The sequence below is a fragment of the Mauremys mutica genome, chromosome 22 (genome assembly GCF_020497125.1).
Source record: "Mauremys mutica isolate MM-2020 ecotype Southern chromosome 22, ASM2049712v1, whole genome shotgun sequence".
Classification (NCBI taxonomy): Eukaryota; Metazoa; Chordata; order Testudines; family Geoemydidae; genus Mauremys; species Mauremys mutica.
This window is the reverse complement of record NC_059093.1, coordinates 13,008,286-13,033,121: the sequence shown is the minus strand read 5'-3', so window position 1 is coordinate 13,033,121 and position 24,836 is coordinate 13,008,286. Positions and strand designations below refer to the sequence as shown.

The 24,836-nt window shown below is 50.7% G+C and overlaps 1 protein-coding gene across 1 annotated transcript in view; it reads left to right on the top strand.

Annotated features, from left to right (window-relative positions):
- Window positions 1-20,957, top strand: part of ADAMTS15 (ADAM metallopeptidase with thrombospondin type 1 motif 15) — a 28,718-nt gene extending 7,761 nt beyond the window's left edge. The window contains exons 2-8 of the mRNA XM_044997165.1: window positions 7,086-7,218; window positions 9,067-9,234; window positions 10,407-10,690; window positions 11,661-11,838; window positions 15,848-16,029; window positions 16,907-17,082; window positions 18,415-20,957. Of these exons, the coding sequence (XP_044853100.1) occupies window positions 7,086-7,218; window positions 9,067-9,234; window positions 10,407-10,690; window positions 11,661-11,838; window positions 15,848-16,029; window positions 16,907-17,082; window positions 18,415-19,195 (1,902 nt within the window). The 3' untranslated portion in view covers window positions 19,196-20,957. The remainder of the gene's footprint in view (window positions 1-7,085; window positions 7,219-9,066; window positions 9,235-10,406; window positions 10,691-11,660; window positions 11,839-15,847; window positions 16,030-16,906; window positions 17,083-18,414) is intronic.
- Window positions 20,958-24,836: the final 3,879 nt, after the last annotated feature.

Sequence of the window (24,836 nt, the reverse complement as noted above, 5' to 3'; positions counted from 1 at the left end):
ACAGATGGGGAGGTTAAGCCGCGGAGAGGGGAAGTGAACTGAAAAGGGTCCCGTGGCACCTCTGTGTCTCCTGACTCCCCGTCCAGTGCCTCATCCATTGGAGGCTGCTGCTGCAGCCTTCGCGAACATGCATATTTCCCCTATATTTATCTAAGGCATTTATCTGGCCCCTGCTAGCATAGTACCTGAGCGCCTCATAACCGCTAACAAATTTATCCTTGGTAGAGATGTGCTTTTATTCCCATTTTTACAGATGGGAAAACTGAGTTATGAACAGTTAACTGACTCACAAGACGTCGGAGGCAGAGCAGGGACTTGAACCCAGATCTCCGGCTAGCATCCTAACCACTGGACCATCCTTCCAGGGGTGACGTTCAGAAGCAACACAATAATGGAGACTCACACCTCCTTCAGTCTGTGAACACTCAGACCCGCAGCCCTCAATGCTCCCCGGGAATGGCGATGGGGCTTTCCCTCCCTCCCTCCCCCAACAGAATCCAGGCCCTGACACTTTGGATTTCAGAGGGTCTGGTTCTGATCTCACTTACCTCAGTTCTAGACAGGTGTGGCTCTGTTGATTTCAGTGGGGTTACTCCTGGTTTGTACCAGCATGAGTGAAAGCAGTCAGGCCCCGGGGTCTTCACGCTGCTCACTGTTTCCCTTGGACAAGATTTAACAAAAAATGCAAAACCAGAAAGAGTGAGATGGAAAGTTAAAGGGCATAAAATAGGAGCGAGATCACAGACATCCGACTTGCTTGGCAACAAACGATCCTACTTCATCTAAACCAGATTATATTAGACTAAGCTAAACACCCTCCGCCCCTCCTGGGAAAGCCAAGTCAGCAGCAGTGCTGTCTAGTAGTTAGTAGACCAGACCAAGGCTCCCCCTCTGCTGGAGATGAACCACTCACCTCTCAAGGCGGGGGGCAGGCTAGGACTTGCAGGGGGCAGGCTAGGACTCCTGGCTTCTATTTCTAGCTGTGCCACTGACTAAAGCAGGTCACTTACCCGATCTGGGCTCCAGTGTAAAGTGAGGCTCATAATACCAGGAGGTATGAAGATTATTTCTCTGGTGGTTTGTTAAAGTGCTTTGAGATCATCAGCTGTGAATGTCCAAAGCACTGAATGATGGGAAGTTCCTGGGTGTTCCTACGCATTGCCGTGACGCCCACCTGGCACATAGGCAAGTCACGCTGCTGATCTTCCGGAGCCAGGGACAGCCGCAAGGGCAGCGTAGAGCCAGTCTGTCTGAGGAGTTGAGATCAATGTCCATCCCTGGCGGGCAGGATACAGGGGCCTGGCCATCCTGGCAGAGGCATGGGCACGACTCCCTCTGAAGTCAGTGGTCAGGAGTTCGTGCAATGGTGGTGCAGCCCACACATGATGGAGAGACTGTTGGCCGTAGGCCTATGGAATCCAACGGGGCCCCGTCGCCAAGAACTGACTCACCACAGCACTACAGGCCACTGCGACAGGTGGGGAGGAAACCGGGTAGTTCTCTCGTGTCTCGCTGCACATAGGCCCCCACAACCTAGAGCTGCCCCTTGGAGAACAACAGAGACAGAGCGGTTAGGCCAGCTCTCCTGAATTCCTCAGCAGCCATCAGGGCTATCTCGGTGATGGATTTGCTGAGTGCCCTCTTGTAATCCGCCTGTCAGAGAAAGGGAGATTTCCCTCCAGACATATGAGCTACAGCCCTCAGCAGTCACGGGAAGAAAGCTGCAGGAGCCTCCTGCCTGGGCCAGGCATTGGAGATAAGCCGCCAGTTTGCTCCCTGCCCAGTTGTGGCTTTAAGCTTCAAAGATCAAATAAACCAGATCAGGCTTCCACTCCCCCAGCTCTGTCCATGCACTTTAAGGGTGCACCTCCTTCCTGGGACTCCCCCTCAGCTCTGCCAATGCCCCACAACCCTAATCTGCAGCAACTCCTCCTAGTCCTTCCATGGGATCTCAGTGCAGCTCTGCCAGCTTATCTCTGATATCCGAGTTGTGGTCCTCGCCTTGTCATCAGTTGTGTCAAAGTGCGTGATGGCTTTGCGATGCCGATATGTTCTCACGAGGGACCAGGGTGAGCCCATCGCGTTCATTTCACATGCAGACAAGTGCAGGTTTGTCCATCCAGTTCTTCAGTCGTGAGAGGCTTGCTTCTTTACTATGCAAAGGCCAGCCCTTTCCCGACAAGTTATTACTCTGATGTTTTCCAAGTATTTCATGAATTGTCAGCCACGTGCTTGCTACTAAAGCCAGTGGGGCAGGGCCAGAACCCTCGGAAGTTGTTGATGTTGATATTTATCAATGGACGAACCTTGAATAAGCCCTCAACAGTTTGGATTCTTATAGGAACTTCAGTTTGGAGACCACCTCAGCCTCTCTTGTGCGATTACACAGCATAAGAATGGCCATACTGGGTCAGACCAATGGTTCAGCTAGCCCAGTATCCTGTCTTCCGACAGTGGCCAATGCCAGGTGCCCCAGAGGGAATGAACAGAACAGGGCAATTATTAAATGATCCCTCCCCTGTTGTTCAGTCCCAGCATCTGGAGAGTCAGCACTGGGCTGTGTCCCTGACCATCTTGGCGAATAGCCATTGATGGACCTGTCCTCCATGAACTTATCAATTTTTTTTTCTGCTGTTGGCCTGGACAGGAACGCAGCATGAATCACTTTTATTTATCATGTGGTAGCACCCCAAAGGCCCAACTGTTGCTTGATCCCATCAATACTGAAGGTGGGAGAGATTCCCTGCCCCTTCCCACAGCCTGTCCTGCGAGCACATCCTCTCCTGGATTCCTGCGTCTCCCACCTTGATCTCAGAAGATGATAAAGGGGTGAAAAATGATGCTGAGGGGTGAAAAATGAAATGTCAGCGTGTAAATTCCAGGCAGTTACTTCTCTTCCCAGACTCTCCCCTGTGGGAGCACTTCAAAGGAGAAGGCTGCACAGCCAGGGGCGAGTCCAGGGCCGCCTACAAGGGAAAAACGTTGTGGAGCTGTCAAGTGGAATCCGATCCGAGAGTCCTGGAGTGAGGCCGGCACTGGGGATGGGTCGCCCTCTGTAGGTCTCCTTAACTCCCTCTCTCCCTTGAGCTCTGGAGAAAGAGAAGCGTGTGGGGAAAAGGAGGAAGGACACTTTGTGCTTACGCAGCAATGATATTGTGTATTTGAACAGTGACTTATCTGACTGTATGATTTGTATTACAGTAGCACGTATTGGCCTCAACAGAGATTGAGGCCCTGTTGTGCTGGGCCCCCTTTGGACATAAAGTGAAGTACAATCCCCTGGCCTTTCTTCAAAGAGCTCACCACCGAAATAGACAGAACAGACAAAGGCTGGGAGAAAGGAAGTGTGGTTATCCCTATTTAACAGATGAGAAACTGAGCTAGAAAGACGCCAAGTGACTTGCCCAAGGTTACCCAGAGAGTCTGTGTCAGAGCCAAGAATTGCCCCTAGATCTTTCGCTCAAGGAATGTGATGGTCCAAGCACCGTACAGGGATTCTGGCCCCAATCCTGCCCCCTTTGCAGACAATAGCAAAACTCCCACAGATTTTAATGATGCAGGAGCTGACCCTAATGAATGCATTCTCATCACTCGCTCCATACCAGGTGTGTAAGGGTCACCACCAGCCTTTTACAGATGGGGAAATTGAGGCACTGAGAGGTTAAAGACCCAAACCTTCAAACAGGCGTACCAAAATCCATATTTTGATATCTAGATAATTGGTCTGGTTTTACCAGAGGCGCTGCACCCTGGCAGTTCCCATTAACCTCAGCAGGAGTTGTGGGTGCTCAGCACTTCCGAAAGAGGGGTTACACCTCTTGTAACCTGGCTCCTTCCACACCCACCCTTCCTCTGGAATTTAGATTGGAAGCTCCTTGGGGCAGGGCGTGTGCTTACCATGTCTCCTGTGACATGTCGAGCACGCTTTGGGGTGCTATAAGGTAATCAATACTGTGTCTGACTTTAGGCACCTCAGGGTGAAGATTCTGGTTTAAATGATTCATCAGTGGCAGAGGTGTGAGAAGAACCCAGGAGTCCTGACTCCAAGTGCCCTGCTTGGATTGTAGTTCTTTCAGAGGGGAAATTTCCCTCCCCCCACCATGGCTGTGCATCCCCAAGGTCTCTGGTATCTCTGTTATCTCTGTTATGTAGTAGACTATTAACATGACTGCATGTGTTCTGGTTTAAGGGAATTCCAGGCCCTAGTGTAGTTAGCCAATCTGGTTCTCTTCACCTGTGAGCTACAAAATAAGGAAGCAATTTATATCTGGCAATGGCACTGCCCAGCTGAAGTCTATATACCAGCCTCTGTCTCCAAAAGCAACATCTGCTAGACACGGTCAGTCCTGGCTCCGAACAACTCCAGCAGAGAGAATCTCTTATGGCATAGATGTGGCATAACCCCTGCTTGGGGCTTCTGCTTTCAGTGGCTGTCACTATTGTCTTCTTCAGCATTGTCTGTGTGGTCTCATGGGAACTAGGGGGAAAGATAGCATCAGACCTAAACCTCCCAGCCTGGGAAAGAAGGGGAATGGGTTACAAGGAGAGCAATTCGTTGCCTTCAGGGTTTCCAGCTCAGAGATAAAACTTACCTCTCTCTGGTGTTAACTGGGAGGCTGCAGATTTTCCCAGCTGCAAAGAACCTTTCGGCAGCATCTCATCAGAGCGGGAGAAGCTTCCTCTATGAAAGGCTGTTCTGGGTTTGACAGAGATACCCCCTTGTTTCTCTCTTTGGGGCTGGGGATAATCTCCCCACCTACCTGCTTCCTTAAATCTATCTGCCTCAGGTGTTTAGAAAGCCCCCATCTCATAGAAGTGTGACAGAAATAGGAATCAAACCCCACTTTGAGCCCCAGATTAGCATTTTAACCCTTGTTTAACTCGGACTGCCTGACTGCTCCTAGTGCAGTGCTGGACCACCCTTCCTAGTAGTTACAGTCTCACAACTGCATCCTTCATCTCCGGCACAGCTCCCCTATCTGTTTCACTTCCTCTGCCACTTCCATGCTCATTCCTTCTGAAAGGTTCTCCTTTGGTGTGGCACAGAGAGACAGCACCAGCTGGTGGCGAGGGCATGGCTATAGGTCTTCTATTTCCGGCACTGCCACTGGTTTGCTGTTACTTCCCGACTCTATGCCTCAGTCCTCACATCTATAAAATGGGGAGAGTGATACTTACGCTCTTGGAAATGTGCTCTGAGATCTTAGGATGAGTGGTGCAAAGTATGATGATCATTATCGGGGTTCAATCCATTGGTTAAAAAGGCAGCCCATTCCCTAGAAGCTTCACAGAGTGCCATCTCCTCCTCCGGAGAATGAATCGTGCCATTCACTGGCTTGTGTGAGCTATCTGTGTCTGGGATGCACAGATAAACTGCAATGACCTGTGAGGGCTGAGAGCTGAAAATAGCTTGTTTAGAGCAGGGGAGTTTAAGCAAATGTTAGAGGAAACTGGTGCACTGTTTGCATATTTGAAGGAGGAAGGCTGGTCTGGTGGTTAAGGTGCTAGCCAGGGAGACAGAAGGCCTAACTTCTTGTAGGACCTGGGGCAAGTCCCTTAATCTCCCCAGTCAAGATTTACTTACGACTTTGGATGTCTCAGTTCTTGTGGACCCAATCTGAGACGCCTTAAAGGGACCTGATATTCAGAGAGCAGATGCTCAGTGCTTTCTGAAAAATCAGCTCTTGTTTAAGGTGTCTTGAGTTGGGCACTCAAAATCGCCAGTCACTTTTGAAAACCTTGGTGTCTGTGTCAGTTTCCCCAGCTGTCCCAGGCTCCCCGTCCTTTGGCAGCCTGGAGCATTTCAACTCTAAACTCTTTGAGGCAGGAGCTATGTCTGCCTCTTTGTTTGTACACAGTCCACAGTCTTGATCTCAGCTGGGGCCCCTACACATACTCAATAATCAAAATGAATACGCATGTGTATGCACTGTGCCTATAACAATAAGCATGTGTGCAGAATATTTTGATGATATTTGCCTGTGCTTAAAAAATATCCCCACTGTGCAGAAGCCCATTCTGAGAGCGGACAGACACTTTACGACAGAGGGCATCCTCTGGCAGGGACTAGTCCTGCTTTGGTTTCATTCAGACAGACTAGTGCTGGACAACCCTCAGGCAGTTCACAGCTTTCGTTCAGATAATCCCTCTGCAGCCTGGCTCCTCCGAACCCTGCAGGCCTCTGGGATTTGCAGAATCAGGCTGGGAATCTGGTGCTTCTTTGTGCCATTTCTGCTGTGCCCAGGAAATACTCTCCTCCGAGTTCACAGTTGTCCAATGCTTCTGGACCCATCCAGAACTCAGACAGGCTGGAGCCACTATGAAACTGAAAGAGGAAAGGGGAAAGAATGGAATAATCTTCTGGCCCTTAAAAGGTCAATTTCCGTTTGAATTGCGGGCGAAGGTGGGGCCGGTTCTTGTTGAACTCGGCCTGCCTGCCTGCTCCCAGTGCAGTGCTGGCATAAGGCTTGAGCCAAAGCCCACGGAAGTCAATGGGAGCCTTTCCAAGGAATTCAACAGACTTTGGATCTGACCCATCAACCTCTCAAAGCCAAGCAGAGGTGAGAAACTGACCTGTCTCCTTCCTCTGGGTCTGGTCCAAAGCCAGGAGTCCTCCCATGGGCTTTGGGTCAGGTCCTTTGTCCTTCTGAAACAAAAGAAGTCAGGCTGCCTCCCCTGGGGTTTCGGCTGGCCCCCTCCCTGTGATAGGGGCCTTAGAAGTCAGGAATCAGTGTCACTGAAGACTCAGGAAGATGTTATATATATATATGGTATCGCTGGTGCCAGGGTTAATTCCAAACGTGTCATTTCATCGCACTGGACAGCCCAAGGTTGTGTGTATTTTAGGTCAGTGAGCCACAAAGGTTTCCTGGCTCCTACTCAGTGTAAACAGGGATGTATGGTTCCTATCCTGTTGTCCCCTGTCGTTCTTGTTTTCTAGGGGTTAGTTAGTGCAATAACAAAAGCCACGTTCTGGCATCTCAGAGGGGTTCCTCTGGTGCTGGTGTCTCAGGGTCTGTAGCATCAGTGCAATCCTTGCCTGCCGCTAACTGGTCCAATTTGTCCTCTCCCCACGTTCCCTGCAGGATTTGTGTGGCGCCACCACCTGCGACACCCTGGGGATGGCCGACGTTGGCACCATGTGTGACCCCAAGCGCAGCTGCTCGGTCATCGAGGACGACGGGCTGCCATCCGCCTTCACCACGGCTCACGAGCTGGGTAAGGGGCTGAGGTTCGGGGCAGCGTATGCCCATCCCCTTTCGGGGCTGCTCCCTCATTTGTTTGCAATGGGGAACAGAATTTGGCTTTCTGGATCCACCCCTGTGCCTCGACTTCACAGGTCTCAAAGCGCGTGGCACCCAGTGGGAATTTGAAGTGCAGGGGAGCGAAGTGACATGCCCCAGGTCACACAGGAAGGCTGTGGCAGAGTCAGGATAGAACTCAGGAGTCCTGATTCCTAGCCCACTGGAATGTGCTGCCCCGCTGATAACAGCATGACTGCGTTTTCTTGTACAGTTTGCTGACTCTCTCTTCCCCTTGCTGCACAATGCTAGCGTCACTGGGGGTGTGCTTCCATGACCCGCACGAGTGTCCGAGCTCCCGGGCAAGCCATTCATTCCCTGTGTTCTCATGCCTCCGCCTCGCACGTTGTCCCTCAAACAGTTGCCAGACCATTTCTGGTTTTAATAGCGGACGCCTCCATCCATCATTCTGTGGCTTAGAAAGCTGCCACTTTAACCAAACCCACAGCAGAGACGTGGAGCCCCAGGCTGCGGTTGCCACCTGGGGCGGGGGGGAAACCCATATCCCAAACCTGCTAATGTTTATGGCTCCATAATTAGGAGGGAAGGGGGAGGGAGGAAAGCCTGAGATGTTTAAAATAACCCTGAATTGCAGCCTCAGGAAGTTTAGACAATAGCCGAGTGTCCGGAACAGCTTTCTGGGGAAACTCCACCTCGGGGTGAGAAAGTGAGACGCACCGGCTTTCTTCCCAGTGCTTCTGGGAGGTGAGAGAGGAACTGTTGGAAAACAGCTGCTAGGAAAGCCAGTGGGGCCAGTGCGGGCGGGTCAGCCGTCCCAGCTATATTTTGTTGTTGTTATTGCCACTTTAGTGCAGTTTCCAGGATTCGGGTGTCCTGAAATAACACACCAAGGCTGGGATGCATTAGGCATGCACTTAAATCCGGAGACACTTGCAGTCTCTGGGGGACTGAGTAATGAAATCGCTCTCTCTCTTCAATGTTCTTTCCTTCTTTCTTTCTTTCTTTCTTTTCTCTCTGAATAACCCGCATCCATACATGAAGCAGATGGTGTGCGTTTTGGCCAGCAAAGTGCCGGCTCAGAGACCCCAATTGGCAGGTTTATAACTTGTCCGTCTTAAAGGCAATCTGATTTAAACACAAGGAATGGAGCTTGTGGAGCCCGGGGTCAGGGGGACAGGACACCCAGACCATTAACCACCGGGCTGCAGGTATTTCAGAGCTGTTAGTCCCACAGGCAAAAGGATTTTGTCTGGCTTAGCCAGAGTGGCCAAGATCTGGGGTGATGTGACTCATTAGCATCCGGGAAGATCACACAGGGACGGAGGGGAGAGACATCAGCTGCTGAGGCAGTGGTGGTTTGGCTGTTACAACAGGGCTCATATAGGTGTGGTGGTTCATCAAAGCAAATGAGGGTCTCCGTGGCATTAGCTAGAGCAGGATCCGTGCCAGCGGTCTGTGGCGCAGCTTGCCAGGATCCTAGGGGACTAGCCAGATATGTATATAAACCGAGACTAAGCACACTACCCACATATAGGAGACTTGCTCAGATCAGAGCCTCCTGCTAGGGAAGGAGAAGTTGCCTTGTGATGAAAGGATGGCCTTGTGGCTCAGACATGGGTCTCCTGGCTTCTCCTTCTGGCTCTGCCCTAGGCTTCTTAGACAAGTCACTTGGCTTCTTGGCCTCAGGCTTCTTAGCTGTAAAATGGGGATAATGGGACTGACGTTGTGAATTGCTCTGAGACCTACGGGTGAAAAGCGCTGCACGAGAGCTCGGAATGACTAACGGCCCCTCTCGCCCTTCCAGGGCACGTGTTCAACATGCCCCACGACAACGTGAAGGTCTGTGAGGAAGTCTTCGGCAGGCTGAAGACCAACCACATGATGTCACCCACCCTCATACAGATCGATCGTGCCAACCCCTGGTCAGCCTGCAGCGCCGCTATAATCACCGACTTCCTGGACAGCGGGCACGGTAAGCTGGGCACGCTGGGAAGGGGGACTTGGCTGCAGTTGCTGATGGAGACACTGCAGGGAGGAGAAGTGGGTAGGCAGCGAGGGCAGGCGTTGGGAGCCTACTCCGGTGATGGGACTCACGCTTGCTCCGTGGTGAGATCCGCTCCATCCCAGTGCTCTGGGTCATCTTGCCTTCTCCCAGCTGTGGGTCATCAGTCCCATTTCGCCTGCTGGGACTTTAAGTGTGAAGAATTAGAGCCTTTCCCTCTCACAGGGATGTGGGGGTGGGGAGGAAGGAAGCAACTGTGCGCCTCACACCAGATGTCTGCAGCCTTGAAGCCCTCACACAGCTGAGCTGGGACGTCCCTCGACTCCACAGACTCCGGCACGGTTCTCCCTTTTTAAACAGTTTACTCTTGGCAAGCAGTAAATCATATAAGCTGCGCTCATGCAGGAGGTCACTAGCGGCCGAGGGCAGGTCAGCTTGGGCCCTGGCTAACTCGGACTCAGTGGTTTCTTGGTTTCAACCTGATTAAACCAAAGCCAGGTCAGGATAGAGAATCCACCTGCCTCTGCCCACTGACATCTCCTCCCCCTGCATGCACCATTTCTATTGTGCTCATTGCTGTGGGGTCTACATGACACCACACCTGCAGCCCTCTCCTGGGATGCGCCTCTGAACAACTCACGGCCAACATGCTTATGTCTTGTGACCCAGAGGGGTTGGTTGAGATTTTCAAGGGCATTCAGCTTTAATGGGAGACGTGTGTCTAAATCCGCTAGACTGATCTCAAAAGCTCAATAGTTACTTCTAAGTGTGAGGGGAGGCTGGTCATTGGCCAGTCTGATGAAGCTGCTAGTCAGTGCCAGTTGCATTGGGAGGTTTTGTGTAATGGACCCCTGTACCTGTAGGAACTGGATGGAAACCATGGAAATGACAAATGCTGTTGATTAGAAAAATCACACAGGCCTTGTTAAGAGAGAAGTAAATCCAGCTGTAGCTTTACTTGCTGGCCTCCTGCAGCAGTGAGTTCCACAAGTTATATGGTGCCAAGTAACGGGTGTGCCTGCACCAGCCATGAACGTCTGCTTTGCATGATCTCCAAGAGTTGGGTGCAGCAACACCGTGTATTGAATGTCCCGTCAGTCGAATGGTATCTCCCATTTAATATTTCTCTCACTGCCCTGCAGGGGACTGCCTGCTGGATCAGCCCATCAAGCCCATCTCGCTGCCAGAGGACCTCCCTGGGGCCAGCTACAACCTCAACCAGCAGTGTGAGCTGGCCTTCGGCCTCGGCTCCAAACCCTGCCCCTACATGCAATACTGCACCAAGCTCTGGTGCACGGGGAAAGCCCGGGGTCAGATTGTTTGCCAGACGCGCCACTTCCCCTGGGCCGACGGCACCAGCTGCGGGGAGGGGAGGTTCTGCCTGAAGGGCACCTGTGTCGAGAGGCATAACATCAGTAAGTACAGGGTGAGTACCTGACCGCTCCGTGCTGGGGGATGCGAGTGGGGAGGGCGGGGGTATATAGGGTGAAGCCCGGCAAGGCAGCTTGGGCTGACGCTGAGAACATGTAGCTCAAAGTTCTTTGTGCACTGAAACCAGGCGACGTAGTGCCAACGCTCTCCCAGGGGCTGGCCACGGGAGGGGCATGGCTGAAAGCCACCGGGCTGTACCTCGCTGCAGGGAGGGAAGCAGCCAGAAGTTGAAGGGGTTTGTCCATTCCCCACTTGCACAGGCGTGCTATTCATCATCGTCCTCAAACCCAGCCACCGTGACCGTTTCCCCAGGGCGCTGGGCCTGGCTGCAGTTATCCAGGGCTCCTCCAGACCGGATAACCGCAGCGTACTCCTCATGGGGCGGCCTCACCGCGGAGCGAGCACTTGGAGGACTCAGAGTGGAGTTCATCTCCCCGGCCGCCATCCAAGACGCTGGCTGTGACGGGGTGTGTCGCTGGAACTTGTTGCAAACAGGCCGGCCAATTCCAAGCACGGCGGAAAGTCAGCAAGCTAGATTGGAAAGGCCTCACTTCCCATCTGTAACCCCGGAGGCCAAACTCAGTCCCCAGCAGGTGTATAAACAGCAAATGCGCTCGTGGGGATGGAGCAGAGGAGGAAACAAATGATTATCTTTTGCAAAGGACTTGCGGCGAGGTTGCTCCCCTCGCCTTAGCTCTTGCCCCAGGACAGAGCTATGCCCAAAACGCCGCTCTGAAGCAGCTCTGCTCGCCTCTTGGTGCCTGGCAAGTGTTTTCTCATGGCACCAGGTTTATGCTGGGTGTGGCAGCCATAGAGGGTAGAGTCCCTTCTGCTTAATGCTGGGTACCCGCCTCTGAGTCTGATTCCCCCCACAGGGGGACCCAAAGATTGCACGTCCGGCTGCTTTTGAAGAGACATGGCTGTAGGGCAAGGGGGTTTTCCTCTTAACACCCTCTCTCCCGCAGGTGGATGGCAGCTGGGGGAAGTGGACCCCGTATGGTCAGTGCTCTCGGACCTGCGGTGGGGGAGTCCAGCTAGCCAAGCGCGAGTGCAACAGCCCCGCGCCTGCCAATGGAGGGAAGTACTGCGAAGGCGTCCGAGTCAAGTACCGCTCCTGTAACCTCGACCTTTGTTCTGAGTCAGGTGAGGCTTCCCCAAGGGACGGGGCCAGCCGGGAGGGCAGAGACCTGCCCTGGCACTAGTTCCTAATGGGCACAGTTGGGCCTTGCAAAGTGCTGTACATGTTAAAAGCAAACCACCAAGCCCAAGCAGCTACCTGCTATCCCGCTCAGTCCCATTGCTGTTGGTTCTCCGTTGTGCTAACGGTGCTATTCGGTGTCACTGAAGTTAGTGGCGGATGAGGGTTTTGGAGGTGTGAGCCTCAAGAGCTATGGAGGTTTGGGTCAGGTGACCCCAAAAGTTTGGCAGCTTTTCTGCAGGTGACACAGATCTCTCTGGTCTGCAAATCAAGTTAGAGATCTCAGTAGGTACCAGAGGAAGGCACTTCATTGGTTACAGTACCTAGTACTTAAGGGGAGACAGACTCCGTGTGTGGCCTCGGGCAAGTAACTTAGCCTCTCTGGACCTCAGTGCCCTGTCAGTGAAATGGGGACAACAACACTGCCCACCTCGCAGGGGAGTCGTGAGGATAAAAACACTAGAGACTGTGAGGCGTTCAGACACTGTGATGGGACCTGTAAGTGGAGAGATGTTCCACAGGTTGAGTGTGTGCTCAGTACGGATGCACAAACAGAGCGGTGTCGCAACCTCTTGAGGCTGCAAAAACGAGCAGGCGAATGAGGGAAGCCAGACGGTCAGAAGGGATTTTCATGCCAGAAGTGAAGAAACCAGCTCTAAATATCAGTCTTACAATGGGTCTGGGGAGATCTAAAGTAGGTAACGGTTTAATGGGAGCGCGTGTCTTAGTAGAACCCACTTTGGCCCATTCCTTCTCTGCTCTATTTCCACTCAATCCAGTGGAGCTGGAAATACCATAAAAATCCCAGTTCTCATGGTATTTCTGCCCTGGCCAACATTCAAAGGCTCACAAAACCTGGTTGATGGGGCAGAAAAGGAACGTTGATCACACCTGAAAATAGCTGGTTTGGGTTTTAATTTGCCCACGTTGATTAGGAGGTGGGATTTGCAGCTGGGAACGTCTGACCTAGCTCCACCTGTGGTATCAGGCAAACAATACATCATTAGAGACTAAAGCTCGGACAGATGTCTGCAACTGTTGTTTCATCTGCGCACAGCAGAGCTAAAGTTAGAGTATGTGAAAAATATGCAGAAATGTTTTGTGCGTGTGCAAAATAACTGCAATCAAAAATCCAATTTTCTGGAACATTTTGAGCACTTTAAGCTGGTAAAAAATAAGCAAGAACATTTTGCAAAAAATGTCAAACATTTTTGACCAGCTGGAGCTAGCATCGCCATAGCAACCACTGCCAGGTTTGCAAGTTTAGGGACAATTTCACTAGAGAGAGTGGGCCCAATTCTCCTTGGCCTTGCTGCTGTGTGCAGTCATTTACAGCAGCCTATTTTATTGAAGCCAAAGAGCATCGTCAGCTTACCCAATCGGAGACCCAGGCCTGGCCATGGTCCTGCAGTAGAATATTACATACTGGATAGGTGGAAGTGACTGCACAGCTTGCAGGGCAGGGGAATATAGTGCTAGTGCATTTGTGTGTGAGAGAAAGATTATACACTCCAAAGTCACTACGCACCACCACAACAGCTGTGCTCTTCTGGGGGCTACGCAGATCACTAAGCTCAAGACAAAGCCACTGAGAGCTGAGTACAGAGCACAGTCAGCTGAGGGGTTCTGGCTAGGGAACAGTCTTCCAGGGGAGGTCGAGCACATTCAGTGTCTGAGTATCGTTGGAAAACGCTGCACAACTTTGAGAAAGCCGGATCCCATAAGTGACACTAACAGTACAAACCCCTACTTTCTATTTCCAACTCCAAAAACACCATCCCCCAAGCAGAGTTTTGACCCCAAAAAGGGAGAGTTGCCAAAGATGCCATGAAATCCTCTTGGAGCTTTGCTCCTCTTACTGATTATGTGTGGAAGCTGCCCAGATGCTATGGCGATGGGCAGCAGTCTAAAACCTTTCAGATAGATCTGTAACAACCCCCTAACATCCCGGCACAGTGTGAGACCAATACCTCAAGCTCTGGAAGGCCTTCTGAGCGTGGCCTTCTCACAGAATTATTCAGAAGGTCTGGAGAGTAACCAAGATTTGTGCAGCTCCAGTGTGGATCCATTTGGAAAGGCCTGTTCAGTTAGCTTATCCTCCTCCTTCCCACCAGCAGGACCTCGCTCCTCATGCCAGCTACTCCAGCTTTCTCCCAGCACATGCCTCTTCTAATGTGCTGGGGGGAATTGCCTAATTTACCACAGCTGGGCTCAGCCATAATCTCTGCACTGAGGGGCTGCAGCTGTGTACTGTAGTTTCCTCTGCTCAAGAGAGAGTGTTAACTCTTTCCTTGCCATCTCCTGGATAGGGTCTCTGTGTCTCTTCTAATAATATAGCTGTCAGATGTCTTCTTCAGGTTTTATTGCACACTGCTCAGAGGCCTCGCAAGGAGTGCCTAATACACAGATAAACAAACATAGTTTGGAATATCCATGGTATGCCCACACGTTGAATACTGTGTGCCGTTCTGGTGGCCCCATCTTAAAAAAAGAGATACTAGAATTGGAAAAGGTACCAAGAAGGGCAACAAAAATGATCAGAGGCATGGAAAAGCTTCCATATGAGGACAGACTCCAAAGACTGGGACTCCTTAGCTTAGAAGAGAGACAACTAAGGGGAGGGGAGGAAGAGAAGATAGGATAGAGGTCTATAAAATCATGAATTGTGTGCAGAAAAACTGTTATTTACCACTTCACATAACACAAGTACCAGGGTCACCCAATTAAATTAATAGGCAGCAGGTTTAAAACAAACAAAAGGAAGTATTTCTTCACACAACGCACAGTCAACCTGCGGAACTCATTGCCAAGGGATGATGTGAAGGCCAAAAATATAACTGGGCTCAAAAAAGAATTAGATAAGTTCACAGAGGATAGGTCCATCCATGTCTATTAGCCAAGATGGTCAGGGATCTAACCCCATGCTCTGGATGTCCCTAAACCTCTGACTGCCAGAAGCTGGGACTGGATGACAGTGGATGGATCACTCAAGAATTGCTCTGTTCTGTCCATTCCCTCTGAAGCATCTGGCACTGACGACTGTCAGCAGACTGGATACTGGGCTAGATGGACCATTGCTCTGACCCAGCATGGCCGTTCTTATATTCTTACTGTGTTGCTTTGAGCAAGTCACTGCCCAACTCTGTGTCTCACTGCTTCCCTATCTGTAAAATGGGGATAATACTATTTACTTTCCTTTGAGACCCTTGGGTGAAGAGCTGTATTATCTTTTATTACACATCTTGTTCCCATTTCTGAAAGACTGCAGGAACATCAAGTGGCCACCCCCGCCTTACTAGATATGGCCTGCAATATGAGGCAGTGATTGCCAAGGAGTGAGCCAGGCACGCAGACTTTACAGTCTTGCTGGTTTCATTTTTCCCTGGAGTAAAAAGGTGGCAGTTGTTTCGAGCAATGGTTGTGGGATGTTACCCCTGGAACTGACACTGCCTTAGCTGTGAGTGTGGCTTGAAGTGGCTCCCTGTACCCTCCACCACTGGTGATACCGTCCCGCTGTTATCGTACCTCCACAAACCACTCTCCCTTGTATCATCTCTTCATTGGGGGTGCCTTGACTATAAAAAGAGTCAGACAAGTTTCCTCTGAGTCTAGGACATAACATGTCTCACGAATCACAACACCAAAGCTTCATTTGCTTTAGTAAACCCAGAGAGCCAGATAGTCTGGCAGACACCTACAATCCTTAATAGTCCAGTTGGGGACCAACTCAGACCAGCCATACATTTGGAACCAGAGCCTAGCCACACTCATGTAAATCAGTAGTGACTCCACTTCAGTCAGTGGAGCAGAACTGGAGTAAAACCAGTTGCAGGGAGAGAAGAATCTGACCCTGGGCATCCCCAGATTCCATGGTGCAATACTGTATGGTTGATGCTGCCTAGCTGAGGATTTCCTCTCCGGTGAAATGCCCATGCATGCTTTGTATCCTTCCAGGGCTAGGAAAGAGTTTCCGAGAGGAGCAGTGCGAGGCTTTCAACGGCTACAATCATAGCACCAACCGGCTCACCGCCACCGTCTCTTGGGTCCCGAAGTACTCGGGAGTCTCGCCTCGGGACAAATGCAAGCTCATCTGCAGAGCTAATGGCACCGGTTACTTCTACGTATTGGCTCCTAAGGTGAGCAGGAGAACAAACAGTGTGAACTGGGGACCATGGGGGAAGAGGGTAAATGAAATTGGGTAAGGAGCTATAGGGAAACACAAGGGCACCTGGAAATGAATGAACAGAAGGATTTTTTTTTGACCCAGCGGGTGACGTTTAGAATTCACTGCCCCGGAGGCTGGGAGTCAAGAAAAAATAGCCTGTTCTTTGGCTATCAGTGTTATCATGGGGCATAAAGGGGATCAGATGAGAGGCCATGTGCCAGATCAGCTGGTGTAAATCAGTGGAGCTGTGCTAATTTACACCGGCTGTGGATCTGGCCCCATGCCTGGACCTGTGTTTGTAAAGCATCCCAGCTTGCATGCCTATGGCACTAGAACAGGAATAAAGGATAACAACTAGACACTTCCCTCCGGGGATTCTGGCTCACACGCACAGGGCGGGGCCGGCTGCCAGACTTGGGACTGGGAATGTGGTGTGCACATGACACTGCCAAAGGGTTAAGCAGCTCTCCAAAGCTGCTAGTTTGCAGGGTGCTGCCCTCAGGATTATATGTGAGGAAAGAGAGAGAGATGTGGTTATAGACGTGGCAGTCAGCAGTCAAAGAGCACCGTTTTGTTTAGTGCCTCTCGAAGGCACAGCCCGTAATGGAGGCAATGGCGGCTTTATGTCCTCCAGCATAACACCTCCTCCATATTGGGCTGCACAGTCAACTTAGCTTAGAGCAGCTGCTGGCTCACTGGCACGTAGGGCTATGATAGTCCCGGATGGGCACCCAAAAGTTCTTTCTTGGAATGCCGGCGGAACACACACAGGTGGGGCAAATATCTCCGCCTGAACACAAAGTGACTTGATGGCTTGTGCTTTCCCTCTGCCTGCGGGTAAACTTCAGGTTGTGGATGGCACTCCCTGCGCGCCCGACTCCACCTCGGTCTGCGTCCAGGGCAAATGCATCAAAGCAGGATGCGACGGCAAGCTGGGCTCCAAGAAGAAGTTTGACAAGTGCAGCGTGTGTGGAGGAGACAACAAGAGCTGCAAGAAGGTCTCGGGCTTGTTCACCAAACCCATGTGAGTGCCAGAGGATCCTGCTGCTTTCTCCGTGTGCCCTATAAAATAGGCCTCAGAAAACATAGGGCTCATGGAAGGGAGGGACCAATGGTACTGTTTCCAGGGATGGCTCTTCTGCCTTTAGCTTCATCGATAGGCCCTGATTCTTTGGAGGAGAAGGTTCCAACTTCTAGGCTACTCTCAGGGGTTTCAATCTGGTCTCTTGCACTGGAAGTGAACTGTCTACAGTTGAACCTCAAATGGGTATGCTAGATCAGTGGCTCTCCACCAGGGGTGCATGTACCCCTGGGGGTACACAGAGGTCTTCTAGTGGGTACATCAATGCATCTAGATATTTGCCTAGTTTTACAACAAGCTACATAAAAAGCACTAGCAAAGTCAGTACAAACTAAAATTTCATATAATGACTTGTTTATACTGTTCTATATACTATATACAGAAACAGAAGTATTTATATTCCAATTGATTTTATATTTTTATATGGCAAAAATGAGAAAGGAAGCAATTTTTTAGTAAGCGGGTGCTGCAACACTTTTGTATGGTTTTGGAGGCAAGTAGTTTTTAAGTGAGATTAAACTTGGGGTTACGTAAGACAAATCAGACTCTTGGAAGGGGTACAGTCATCTGGACAAGTTGAGAGCCGCTGTACTAGATGACTCAGGGGCTGATCCTGGACCAGTGACTCTTTCAGCTGTAGGTTTCAGAATCAGACCCAGACCAGGTTGGGAGTGAGTGTGTGGTTTTACTGTGGCTTTCTAGTGGACTGTGTAAAATGAATGATTGCTCTCAGCCTGGTTCCTAGTGGTCAGGTGTCTACATCAGAAAGACTCAGCACCACAATTGCTTGCCTTGGTAGCCATCTCAGCAGAGGGACCAAGGAAACCCATGGAGACTGAACTCCTCTCTCATCACTAGAGGTGACCCCTTCAAGTCAGGGTTGAGGCCCATTGAGGGGACAGGGAAGCCTACCCTGATGCTGTCTGTCCAGTGCCTCTTGTGGGGATTTTTTAGGGCCAGGAAAGTCTCAGAGACAGAGCTATAGAGCTGCTGTAGGGCTGCAGAGCACTGGCGGGGCTGGAATGGGGTTCTGTGGGTCAGGACTGAGGCTCATTGGCAGAGCTGTGGGGTCCCTCTCTTGGTCTAGCAGAGGGGGGTTCAGGCAAGGGGAAGGGTCCTGGCAGAGCTAGGAGGAAGAAGTTTGGGAAGCACTGGCCCTAGAGAGGACAAGTCTCACCTCTAAGAGCAACAGCTTATGAATGAAAGGCCCATGGCCCGTGATGTCGGTGGTGCTGACACCACCTCTCGGGTGGCTTGTCTGCTGTTCTCTTACAGGCACGGCTACAACTTTGTGGTGATCATCCCAGCAGGAGCCTCCAGCATTGACATCAGGCAGCGGGGCTACAAGGGCCTCATCAGCGACGATAACTACCTAGCTCTGAAGAACAGCCAAGGCAAGTATCTGCTGAACGGGCACTTCATCGTCTCGGCTGTGGAGAGGGACCTGATGGTGAAGGGCAGCGTGCTGCGGTACAGCGGGACGGGCACGGCGGTGGAAAGCCTCCAGGCCTTCAAGCCCATCCAGGAGCCGCTGACCGTGGAGGTGTTGTCAGTGGGGAAGATGACCCCACCACGCGTGCGCTACTCCTTCTACCTGCCCAAGGACAGCAAAGACGATAAGTCCTCTTACCGGAAAGACGGGAAAAACCCGCCCGTGCTCAGCAACAACGTCCTGAGCTTGTCCAACCGCTTGGATCCGGGCAGGCCGAATTACAAACGTGTGTCCTACAAGTGGGCGGCCAGTGGTTGGGAGGCCTGTTCCGTCTCCTGCGGCAACGGGCTGCAGAAGCGCTCCGTACACTGTCGCGACTCCTACGGCCAACTGGCCTCCGTGTGCGATGCTGCCCAGCGGCCCGTCGATGTCAGGATATGCGGCGACCCCTGCCCCATGTGGGAGGTGAGCCCCTGGTCCCCCTGCTCCAAAACCTGCGGCCGGGGCTTCAAGAGGCGCATGTTGAAATGCACGGCGCGGGCCGGCCAGCTCTTGCCTCGGGATCGCTGCAACCTCAGGAAGAAGCCTCAGGAGCTGGACTTCTGCACCCTGAGGCCATGCTGACCCCGCGGGCGCTGCTTCCAAAGAAGGCCTGGTGTCTCTCTGGCTGGAGATAAATGGCTGAAGGCTGAACAGCAGCTGGGGGGAGGGAGAGGGGGAGCTGTCTGAAGTGAGGGGTCTGTTACATAGGGCATATCAGTGGACAAAGGACTTGTACGCAGGGCGAGAGCGTGCACACGTGAGAGGGGCCCAGTGTGGTGTTATAGAACAGGTTGCTCAGAGATGAAGTAAAATAAACATCTACCTCGAAGCTGCCAAACTCTCCAGGCTCCCTCCCCATCCAGAGGAGGCTATGGGCGTGAGGGGGCAGGATCGGTCTCTGGGGACTGCTCTCCGGGATCCACCAAAACATCAAGGACAACAAGAGTGTGTTTCTATATCGCCATGGCCGGCCTCCCTCTAGGCTTCAAAGGGTCACGCCCCAACCTCCAAAACACTAGTGCTAGATGGGACCAAAAGGAATTACCATTGCAAAGACGACAAACTATACTGCTTAACGACCGGTGCAATAAAGTGCTGGGGTCTATTAAGAACTGATGCCTTCAGGGCTTGCTAGCAATGACTCCGCAGCCGATGTGTTGCTGCTCTCCAGACCTGTGCAGCAGCGTTGTCGTGCAGGGCTGTACGTGGGTCATTGATCGGCGGCTTTTGCTTTTCATGTGTATGGACCGAACAACGTAGATTCTTATGGTGCTTAATATCTGTATTTTTATTTTTCTTCCTCGTGGTTGACGCAAACCCTGCGTGCCTGGGGTAATTTTGTCATTTTTTCCATTGGATCCTCTCAGAAGACTATGCCTCTTTATATGGTGCTTTGAGAAGGGTGTGTGGAGGGGCAGGGTATCCCTAATACAAGGTGGGTATGTATTTTAAAGAAACCTCTTTAGACCAAATACCATTTACACTTAGGTCCCTTTTTGCTTTGCTAATAGTGTAAAGGTGCCTTAAAACGAGCACAAATTGCATTCCCACCACCCCTTTACCCAGCTGAAGCTTAAAGAGATCTTGGTGTACGTGAGAATATGGCTGTAATTCTAGGAGGTACTGCACAATGGTGCCCCACCATAGTGCTTCCTGTTGGAAGAATGAGAAAGAGCATTGTATGCGTGACTGCCACGGGTGGCAAATACTGAGTCTTTTTTCAAAATGGTGCTCTGTGTATGGCCCTGTCACTCCGTGCCCAGTAGTCGTACTATCCTCCACCCTCTTCTCCTAACATCGTTGTTCAGGGTTATTTCTCAAAGACACATAGAGATCTTTGGTGCTGAAGTATAAAAGAAACGGGGACTAACTCTCCTCCCAGAAGACGATTGCATGGGCCTTTCTGGCCTTAAGATCTATGCTATGTACCCTGCTTAAGCCCCTCTCTAGTTTTATGGGGTGTGTCTATCCTGCAATTGTGGAGCGTGATTACATCTTGTGCAGACATACCTGAGCTAGCTTTAATCTAGCAAGCTCAGGTCCCGGAGCAGTGACGCTGCAGTAATGCATGCTTCAGCCCAGGCTAGCATCAGCAGGGGTCCAGGAAAGCTTGGACAACCCGTGCTGAAGCACAAGCCAGCACAGTTTCATTTCTCCAGGACCCAGACTATGTAGACTGAAGATAGTTTGGATAGGTCAACTCAAGCTATAATCAGACCCTAAGGGTCTGTCTACACTACCTGCCGGATTGGCGGGCAGTGATCGATCCAGCAGCGATGGATTTATCATGCCTAGTCTAGATGCGATAAATTAACCCCCGAGCGCTCTCCCATCAACTCCTGTACTCCAGCTTGGCGAGAGGCGCAGGCAGAGTCAACGGGAGAGCGTCAGCTGTTGACTTACTGCAGTGAAGACACTGCAGTAGGTAGAGCTAAGTACGTCGACTTCAGCTACGTTATTCACGTAGCTGAAGTTGCGTAACTTAGATTGATACCCCCCAGGGCTGTCTGCAAGTGTTCCCACTGGCATCAAAGGGACAACTCACCGGGTTAAAGTGAGGCATATGCCTTGCTGAATTTGTGGTCCCTGTGGCCCGATTTCCCCACCTGTTCAATGGGGATCACGATACTTGCTCATTTTTTGCAGAGCTTTTTGAGATCTTAGCATGGAAGATACCAGAGCAGGGGAAAGTATTTTTTTATTATTGGTCCTTGGCCGGGTTGTAACTCAGGCGTTGAACCGAAGACCAACCCCCTTCCAGTGCGAGAGAACAGCAGCTAGCTGTAGACCCCCTGCACTCTAAACAACTCATGAACAACTCACATGTAAATGTTGCTTGGCAATGGGCTAATTGTCAATTCCTGCCCCTCTACTGGACTCCCCATGGCTCTACCATTCTTACCTTTCTTACCCACATGCCCCCTTCCAGCCAGCCCACTGGATACATTTTGATAGGACACTCTTCTAGAGCGAGCTTGCCCTGATGAGCCCACCTCCCAAGCGTGGGCCCATAACAGAGCATCCAAATCTCTCGTTTGAGCGTACAACTGCGTACTGAAGGGCACAAAGTCTGTCTTATAGATAAAGTGCTGCACTGAGCATCGTTGGATGTTTTGTCCAAGCTTTGCCCATGCCCATTCTCCAGCCCCCAAGCCCTATATTGTCCAGAGGATTCCATCTAGTGTTGGGATGCCAGCAACAGTAGTTAGGGAATGTCTTGCGAGGCAGCCTCTCCACTCTATGGGGAAGATGATTCTTCCTTGTCTCACTGAAGCAAGTAGGAATTCTGGCATAGACTTGCGTGGGACGGGACTGGGCCCAAAGATCTCTGGGCTTCAAAATAACCCCACCTGGAAATTCAACCGATTTTTTTATTACAAAGGGCATTAACCACACCTAATGCTGAATTTCAGATCAAGGAACTATCGCACTGGGATTATAGACAGTTCTTCGATGGCAAAACCCCTTTCTGATGGATAGATTTAGGGCTTCTGGGCTGGATCCTCCTCAGATGTAAATCAGCATAGCTCTGTTGCCTTAATTACGCCATTGACTTTGAAAGAGCTACACCAAATTACACCAACTTTCTCTCCCCACTGTCCTTCGCAGATGCTGTGCTGAGTGGGTGATGGGGTTTGTTGTTACCTAACTCCAGCTATGATTCAGCACTGCATCTCATCCTACTTAAAGGCCCTGGTTAACTTCATCCAATATCCCCTTAAAAATGTGCCCAGTCTCCAGAACAAATCAGCTCTTGAGTGTTCACTTCACTTTTCTTCCCAGTGTTTAATGATCAATGAGCATTGATAAGATAGTGTCAACTCTCAGCATTCCCATAATCTCTCATGATATAAAATTAGTATCAACATAGGGGAGAGAGAACTTGGACCGGTTGGTTACTGGTTACAGAAGAGAAATAGTATGTTTTAGTGGGAGAGGATCAAGAGAAAGGAAACAAAATCCCATTGGGCAAGCGGTTACCAGGGTTGTCAAAGAGTTCTGCACTAGGCCAGACTGGAGCAGGCCCTAGACCAATCAGTGTCTGTATGTAACACTTCTACTTTACCTCTTTCCTTGTCTCAGAGTCCACCCCCTCATCCTTAGGAATATACATTACGTTTATTGGTGGGTTTGCTGTGCCTAGCACAGCTGACCCCCTCCCGGTTCCAGCTGTGTAGCTGGTCCTGAGGGGCTGCCCTTTGGGTCTTTCCATCGAAAAGAATTGGTTCCCAACACCATCAAGAATTGTCACAGTCGTGGGGGCGGGAGGGGGGCGGCGGGGGGGGGTTGTTTTGTTTTTTTGTGGTTCTTTTGCAAGATGTATGGCAGAAGGACAGAAATGCCTATTGTACTGGCTGCTTTGTGTATACCATGTATACTGTACATCAGTCTTTGCTGTTTGTGCATTGATAGCAAACCTGAAATAAAGTGGTATTTAAAGTTCCATCCGATTCTTTGGGCGTATGGGTCTGTGCATTCTGGCTATTTGGGAGCAGAATCTGGCCATGCTTTCAACCTAACCCCACTAGGGTTCGACTTTTATTCCATAAGGGTGTAGTTTTCCTACACGTTAACGGGTCAAGATACATCCTAAGGAGCCTAAAGTTTACGGTGAGGAGAGAGCATGTGCCAAACAACAAGCTTGGCTTACCTCCATGGAGGCTGGAAGAATTAGATTTGTTTTTAAATATAATTTCAGATATATTGATGTTTAAAATTTTTTAAAAAATGGTTAAACCCAATCAATTTACGTGTCCACGGTTGTGTGAGGGGCGGGTCAGACAATTATTTGACAGCAAAGATTCAAAAAGTTAGCGCTTCGTAACTGCTAAAACAGAGAGTTGACATTGGAGCACCTCTGAGGCCAGGCTGATGCTATAGACATTCCTATCCCCCGGGACCTGCCAAAAAGATGTGGAAAAGGTTGTCAAGTGGCTGACTGGCTCACCGGTCCCCCGTCTTGACGCCACAAAACAGCGAAAACCTTTGGCCCTGGATAGAAGGACCTTCATCCTTGGCAATGTGGAGGGACTTGTTTCAATGTTCTGCTCAGTGGTTTTGGTTCCAATGCAGCTCCTCAGCGGACCTGAAGGTTCTCTTACCCCTCCAGGCCGGGGATCCATTTGTGTTAGTTCCAACAAAGGTATCAATGTCTTTTCGTGGCAGGCTTGCCAATTCCTTCTTCAGCGACTCCACCGGGGCTCATGGGACTCTGTATTTTGGTAGCCTTATGGGCTGCACATGAGGTCCCCCCCCGCAACTTCAGCTTGCCTTCTAAGTGTGCATCTCCTGAAAGTAGGTCCTTATATTCTGTTACAATGCTGGACAGGGCCCAGGGCGACTGTTCTCCCTCTTCTCTCACATTGAGGATATTCTGGGATTGCTCTGTGATTAAATGTATGGCTTTCGCTGCCCTGCTGCCCAGCAGCGGGTGGTACTTTTGTGGGCGAACATATTTGCTAAGTGATAATGTCTCTTATCTACAGCCTGCAGTTTTGCTAATTGGCCTAACAATGGTTTTATTGTACATCACTAGCACTTGGTCACATTTCTCCACTGGAACATTGCTGCTTATCACTGTTGCTAGGATTACATTGCAGCTGGTTCCACAGTCTAGCTGGAATAAACTTTGTCATTATTCCAAATATGGCAGTTACATGGCTGGCAGCCTCCTCCTGCAGTGCATTGAATCTTTGGATATGCTAAAATCCTATTGCGGACATCTTCCTCTTCATTCTCTCTTTCCTCCGTCACCGCATGGACTGTTGCTTTTTTCTTCTCGGGGGCAGCTGTACCTTGGGACATAAAATGGTTCCTCTTCCTCACACTCCTTGCCCCACTGCCCATAGGCCAAGCACTTTAACTTCTGCCATTTGTGCTGCTCTCCATAGTATATACACTGATGTCTGCAATCCCAGTTGGTCTGCCTCCATCCTGCTTCTTTTAGCTAGAGCCTGCATTCCTGTTCTGATCCTGTCTCTGGACAGTTCAGACACCTGCAAACAGGGTTAGAGCAGTTTCTCTCCACAATCCCTCTTGTAAGCGTGAATCATGTCATGCGCATGCCCCCCGTCAAGGAATCTTAATGTCTCCAGAATTACATGTGGGTGCCAGAGCTCTCAGTTCTGCAAATGTTAGTATCCATTCCCTCTTCTGCTTTTGGTTTCCAGTAAAAAAACCAAAAACACTATTCTCTCTACAGTCTCTCTGCCTATGGTCACAG